The sequence below is a fragment of the Pygoscelis adeliae genome, unplaced genomic scaffold, assembly GCF_000699105.1.
Source record: "Pygoscelis adeliae isolate BGI_AS28 unplaced genomic scaffold, ASM69910v1 Scaffold27, whole genome shotgun sequence".
NCBI lineage: Eukaryota > Metazoa > Chordata > Aves > Sphenisciformes > Spheniscidae > Pygoscelis > Pygoscelis adeliae.
In genome coordinates, this window is record NW_008825410.1 from 4446334 (window position 1) to 4453415 (window position 7082).

At 36.3% G+C, this 7082-nt stretch overlaps 1 protein-coding gene across 1 annotated transcript in view; it reads left to right on the top strand.

Annotated features, from left to right (window-relative positions):
- Positions 1-7082, top strand: part of SRI (sorcin) — a 15059-nt gene that overhangs the window by 6385 nt on the left and 1592 nt on the right. Inside the window, exons 3-8 of the mRNA XM_009330593.1 lie at positions 759-842; positions 4153-4222; positions 4966-5009; positions 6042-6189; positions 6350-6463; positions 6936-6994. Coding sequence (XP_009328868.1) covers positions 759-842; positions 4153-4222; positions 4966-5009; positions 6042-6189; positions 6350-6463; positions 6936-6994 — 519 coding nt within the window. The remainder of the gene's footprint in view (positions 1-758; positions 843-4152; positions 4223-4965; positions 5010-6041; positions 6190-6349; positions 6464-6935; positions 6995-7082) is intronic.

Here is a 7082-nt window from a genome sequence, read left to right on the forward strand (position 1 = left end):
CTCGGGGTTCCGCCCGGGGGAGAGGGGAGAAGAGAGGAGGCACATGCCCGGCAGGTGCTGCCGGTGAGGGAAAGTCACTTCTGCGGGTGTCGCTCCCGGAGTCGGCTCCCCACGCGGTCCCCCGAGCAAGGTCTTGTGTCCAGTACCTTCTGTAAAGCTGGCTTCGCTTCAAGGGGCCGGGAGCAAGTTACACCTGATCAAACTCTGTCTGTCTCCAAACAAGGCATATTCTTGTCTGGCAAAAGATGGGTATAGACTTGTTACCCAGATTAGTGGTTCAACTCAGTCAAACAGGATTAACTTCTGTCAATCCATGATTTTCAGTTTAGAATTTTATTTAAGAATGTCCATGCTTAATGCATATTCTTCCAAGTATTTTCCCCTAGAGATCTGTCTTGCTCAACTTTTTTGAAGTGGAAAGAAACATCTGCAGTGCCTTAGTAGTCTTATCTTCAGTACCCCATTTTCTGCTAGTAGTAGACTAAAATTCAACCTTGATGAGAGACACCATACTGCATCTAGATCAGTGGATTGTTCCTGTGCAAGGTTTTACACTGATCTGCTTAAATTATAATAAATGAGTATATCGATACCAAGACTGTGATTTTTTTTTTTTTAAGGAATTTCTTTTTTGGTTGGTTTGACTTTTTTGCATGGCGTGTATATAAAAACACAAGTTGATTCTTAAGTACAAACAGTGCGGTTTCTTAACAACTGAATCATCAATTTAAAATTAATTTTGTTCTTGATTTCTGAAGTATGGAGGAGCTCCAGGAGGACCAGCATTCCCTGGACAAGCTCAGGATCCTTTGTATGGTTATTTTGCTGCAGTAGCAGGGCAGGTAAACTTATAAAATGTTATTTATTTATTGGATTTTTTTTTCTGGGGAATAATTTCTACATTAGCTTTTGGAAAGAGGAATGCCTAATATTTGCAGTGAGGAAAACTGTTGTTTCATTTAAAAAAAAACAAAACAGAATGGTTTTACTTAGCCTATCTGCTATGTATAGCTGTATAGCTATACCATATAGCTATATGCAGTAACTATACAGTTTGAGTAATGCTGTTAGTTTCTATATAGTGTGTGTATGTGTGTGTAAATGCATACATATATATATATACACACACGTATGCGCTATATTTCCTCTGTAAGCCTATACAAGGACTATATAGTTACGTGAAAAGTTGTAACTGAATTGTGGCTCAGCTCTGGGTTGGGGAATGCTGGCAGTTTGAGGAGAAAGAAGCCAGAAACAATGGGAAGCATGGGCTGTGGAGATGGCCTGCCTAAGAGCAGGAAATGCTAATAAGAAAGAGATCATTACATGGACTTAATAGACTCACAAATGGAAAAGCAGTCTTGAATTGTGCCAATATCTGGGTTTGCTGGTAGGACAGAGTGATTATTCTTTTAGAGGAAAAGGCATTCACAACTTTCATTTAGGCCTTTCTTTTTTCCTCCCTGTCATTCTGCACTGCATTTTCAATTTCTTTCCTGTAATTTTGTGGCATATATTGTTTTTGTATGATTATGGATGTTACTAGAAATAAGTAGTTCTTGAACTATGTAACAAAGTTTAGGAGCAAATAAGTTAGGTTTATTGAGCTGAAGCACTGTCTTTGTTGGCCATATGTATAGCTATTTATTGCACACTTCTAGGGTGTGTGCAAATCTAATACTCTGCTCCTGGATCTATTATCACAGGTAGACATAACCACAACATGGAAGTTTGAATTCAGCAATATTAGCTGATGTTTAAATTCCCAGTTTAAGACTGTAATTTGGGTTATTTTTGTTCTCTACATTATTCTTTTGAATTAATAATTCATCGTACAGTCTATATATTACCTCTTTAACATTGCGTATGAAAATATGTAGATGGTGTATTTTTGTAGTAAAGGAGAACACTGGAATGACCTTTATGTAGTGAGGCAGGCCTCTCCGGTAAGGTGGAGCACAAGCTAAATTCTGCTGAACGTGCTGACAATTTGCCTGCCAGCTGAGATGCCTGGATGTGTGCCAGGAAGCAGCAGTGGAGCCAGTAACTGACGCTGGAAAAATGAGTAAGCTCCTAGTGTAAAGAGAAAGGGAGGTAACAGCAAACAGGATGGAGCCCTGTGGAGAAGAGGTGGCAGGAGCTGGACCTCAGCAAAGCATAGACCATCCCCAGGCTTCTCAAGTGAGGCATGGTTACTGATAGGTGGGGAACCAGTGAGCTCATGGGTATGATCAAGTTAGCGCTTAAGAGTACCTAAGTTAGTACTCTTAAATACTTTATATTTGTAGAAATCATTCCTTATTGAAATAAACTGGGTAGCTTTTGAAATGTTATCCTTGGAATTGGAAGAGTCAGTTTCAGAGACCAGTGGCTGTGCGGAAGTAAAAATCCTGTAAGGAGACAGTGAACTGGAACAGATAAATTATCAGTTGCTTTTACAGCCATCCGTGCAAGTCTGTAAAAAGCCACATCTCACAGTTTTCCATAAATACTTGTTGTAGAATTAGTAAAGTTTTTGGCTATGGTTTGCTGCTCTCTCTGTTGTTTTTATGCCTGTATAATATATAATGTTATTTCTGAGCTTTCTTTGAAGTAGTTTACAACAGAGATCTCATCTTAGATTTGAGGAATTAGTTTTCTTTGTTTATAGAAGAAAGTCGAAAGCATTGTTTCAAATCTTTATTAAAGTAATTGAGTCTGTCTTTGTAGGAAGTAGTAATTTTCTTTTTTTAGTCTGTTCGCAAAGCTCCTATGCCTTGTCTAGTTTAACTGCTTAAGTTGTACTTAAAGAAAAAAAAAAAAGCCAAGCATCTTTTTGGTAATATCACTCATGATTACAAATCATGCTTTTCTGTCTTCCTGCCTATTTTAAATTATGTAGACCCTGCCTTTGTTTCAGAAGGCACAAGGGCTTTGAAGAGATTTGCTGCTTAATATGCATGGGCTATTTCAAATACCTTTTTTTTTTTTTAAATTTTCCTGTGAATGTAAACTTTTAAATACATCTGTATAGTTAGTCTGATGGAGTAGATTGGCAGCAGTTTTGGGTTTAGATGGCATTAATTTTACATAGAATCAAAATGTTGATTTTTTTTTTTCAGACCTTGTCAAATATCATTTAACATATTACCTATTTGTCCTATAAATAATTATACTTCATTTCTGAAAGTTACCTGGCTGTGCCATTCCCACCATGCCATTTAGTAGCATATCTCTGTTCCTTAAAAAAAGAGAAAAAAAATGCTTACTGGATTTAAAAACATTAGGAAAATGCTGAGGTAAATAAATTTGCTTCAAATATAAAGCAACTCTCTTGTCCCTATTTAATGCTTTACAAAAGTTGCATCATTTTTTATATCTACAGATATAATATTCCATCCTCGAATGAGGTTAAATTATACTCAAATTCTCTGTGAACCGAACATCATGTTGGGTGTGTGAGGAATGTGACCCAAAATTCCAGCTCCACTTTTGACAGCTCATTGTTTTCCATGAATTGGCAGTTGCTTTCTCTATTCAGCCCTGAGCAGGATGCATTGGAAGTGAGTCATTTTCCAAACCATGCAGATAGGTATTTTTGCTTTGCTTTCTGCTTTTGCTTGTTCTGCTTACAACTTACTGTTCCCCAAAAAAACAGGTTTTTTTTAGATTTGTAAGTCTTAAGGCTGTCTTGAGGTTATGTATGATCTGGGTTCTAGGTTTCCTACTGTAGCAGTGAGATCATAAACGTATAATCTAAAGTGACTACAATACCCACTAAGTTAAAAGTAGTACTTTAAGGAAAGCTGTCTTTCTGTTCAAAATTTTGCATCTTGGTTTCTATGCAGTTGGCTCTCAAGTATACGCTACCAATATTTGATGTGGGTGTGTTTGGGGCTTTTTTAAAGTTAAGTTTAGAGCAAACCTGCCAATCCTGTTCATTTTTTAGTACATCACTAGATGGGACAGCATATTGCAAAAATATCAACTAAAGAAACATCCTCGCAGATAAGGGTTATAAAAGGCATTTTTTGTCATATAGCAGACAGGTAATCGGTTGTTTTTTGAAGGGGTGACTAATTTAATGGCACTGAAAAGGGAGTGGGTACTGGGAATAACCAGCTTGGGAGAGGGCATTAAAACAACAGCTGATACATCTTCTGTTATCGAAAGGATGGACAAATAGATGCTGATGAGCTACAGAGATGTCTCACGGAGTCAGGGATTGCAGGAGCATATAAACGTAAGTTAATGATTTAAATAAACCAAAAACACCCCAACCCTAAAGCATACTAATTCTTATGCTATCTACTAGAAAATGCTCGTAGTTGTGCCTTCTGCAGAGGTTTGGGGGTTTTATTTGCATTGTGGAAGGGCTTTCTTTCCATATGGTCTACTTTGAAAGGTAAATTCTCTGTATTCAGTTCTGTGCCTGTAAGACTTCCCTTCTCAGCCTCCTTAGTTCCCCACTGCTGAGCTGTGGAATTGGAGGAGTGTTTTGTTTTGTAATGGACAGCCAATTCTTAAAAAAGGTGTTTTGCTTTGTTTTTAAATTGAGCTTTGATATTGACAACAAAATTCTGTGGCAGGACTCCTCTGTTGGGATACCTACTGTTCAATTTACAAAATCGAGCTTCTGTGAGTAAAACTGGCTTCCTCAAGTAGTGGCTGTGGTGAAATATAAATGATCGCTTTGACTGAAACCCGAAACCTTTATGGATTGAGATAAGAGCAAATGAATTTTAAATATAACTTGAATTGCTTCCAGATTGTCTGCTGTCAGTTTTTTTAGCAAGTAATGATTAAAAGCTCTTATTTGGATCAAAATATGTTATGGCTGTATACAGTGGAAGCAACTATATAATATTTTATACATTATAATATATTATCAGTATATAATAAAAAGCAATTGAAAATGCTACATTTAGACAAAACTGAAAATCATTCTTTTAATGTAACTTATTTTTCTTTTTTTAATTTAAATAGCTTTCAACTTAGAGACTTGCAGACTCATGATCTCAATGCTGGATGTATCCTTTACGATGAAATGTAAACATTTTTGCATTACGTAAGCAAAGATGAGAGGGTGCCCAAAATTTGGGAAATGCTTTGTAATTCCCATTCAGCTCTTACTTGGTGTAAGTATTATGATCATTATAATTGGGGAACTACAAAATTCCGTTCGTATTTATTTTACTGGATGAAATAATAAGTCTAATAAATGAGGCTCTCAGTGACTGATCTTCTTACAACAAGTGGTATCCCTCTAAGCCTAGGGAACTGTTTCTCCAATGAACGTATGAGGAGTCAGGTCTGGCAGCCTAGAATAGTTTTGTGCAAATCACTTGTTGTGCTTTTGAAATTGGACAACATTGTAGAAGTCCTTCGTAATGAATTAAGCATTTGTACTGCACAGGCTGAATACAGTCTTAAATCCCCCTAAATCCTGTTCCTTGAATGAATCAGGTTCAAGTATCTAATGAGATAGTATATGGCATTCAGCAGCAGGACCTATGGAAGACTTAGGTATACTGTGCAAGGTTGGAATCTTTGGAGTTTTTTAGTCAAAACTTAAATTGTCACATTCAAATGTTTTGCTGTTTAAAAAGAAAAAAGCAGAAGTGAAACCGAAAGGGCTGTTAGCTCACCTTGAACAAACTGCTTAGAATGCGAGAGAACTGATACTATTCTAACTTAAAGTAATTTTTCATTAGATATCTATTTTTATTTTGGATATGTATTTTATTGGTAATGATTACACTGCAGAGAGAAGTGTGTGAACTAAGTTAAATTCACAAAGAGCAGACAGTTTTATCAGGTTTCACTGAGAAGAAGTGGGGAGAGCAAGTTCTCTAACCTCTGGTTTTGGTCGGTAGTGTTATCTCTGTGCTGTGGGATGCTGTAGTTAGTTTTCTACCAGAAAAATTAATAATAGTAAAATATTGTTAATATTGACCTTCAAGAAAGAGGTTTTTAACTACAGGTGATACAAATTTCCATGGAAGAGAGAGCTTTTTTTAATTTTTTAAGTTAAGAAACGTTTTTCTTAACTTTGGAATCAGAGAGATATGTCTGGCACACTGGGATTTAATGAGTTTAAAGAACTCTGGGCTGTGGTCAATGGCTGGAAGCAACACTTCATAAGTTTTGACAACGATAGAAGTGGTACAGTGGATCGTCAAGAACTGGAGAAAGCCTTGGTGAATATGGGTAAGTTGTGAAATGTTCTCGCTTCTGACACTGACTTACAGCATTTCCCAGTACCAGTTATCATCCCGCAGTAACTGACACATGATATTCACAATTAAAAATGTGTTGGATTCTGTTAACTTACCCCTCTTTTCAATATAGACTCTTTATTTTCAAATAGGATTTAGACTGAGCCCACAGGCAGTGACTGCAATCACAAGGCGATACAGCACTCGTGGAAAGATTACATTTGATGATTACATTGCCTGCTGTGTGAAACTCAGAGCTCTCACTGGTATGCTAGATTATAGCCTTGTTACTATCATCCCCGTAATATATTTCTATTTAATAAAATCTGATTGCTCAGTTGTCTCAAGTTCAATTTTAACCTTTATGTAACACAAAATAGGTTTCTTTCAATGGAGTTCACAGGCAGAACTGGAACAATTACAGATTATGATTTTTTTAAAATCCTCATTGAAAAATGGACTTAAAATTAATGCAGGGTTTATTCCAGAGACTAGAAGAGTTATGTTCTCAAAATTGGGAAACTGTATTTATCAACAGAACATAAAGGGTTGTATATGATAAATATGAAAATGAAGAAAGGGAAATTAAGTCTTGGAATGAATTGAAGTGTTCTTCATGAGTTCTCATTCATGTGACTTGGGGAATTAATGAAAGTACAGTGCATTTTTTAAAAAAATTGATTAACTGTCATTCTTCTTACCTGGTTTCTGTTTTGTTTTCTTAATGCATTTTTGCAGAATGTTTTAGAAGAAGGGATACATCTCAGCAGGGTCTTGTGAACTTCCAGTATGATGATGTAAGTGAACTTTAAGGAATCAGTTAAAGTTACAGGGTAAAACTGAATAAAAACTTAAAACTGAAGACTACCAGTAATGATCTGAGTT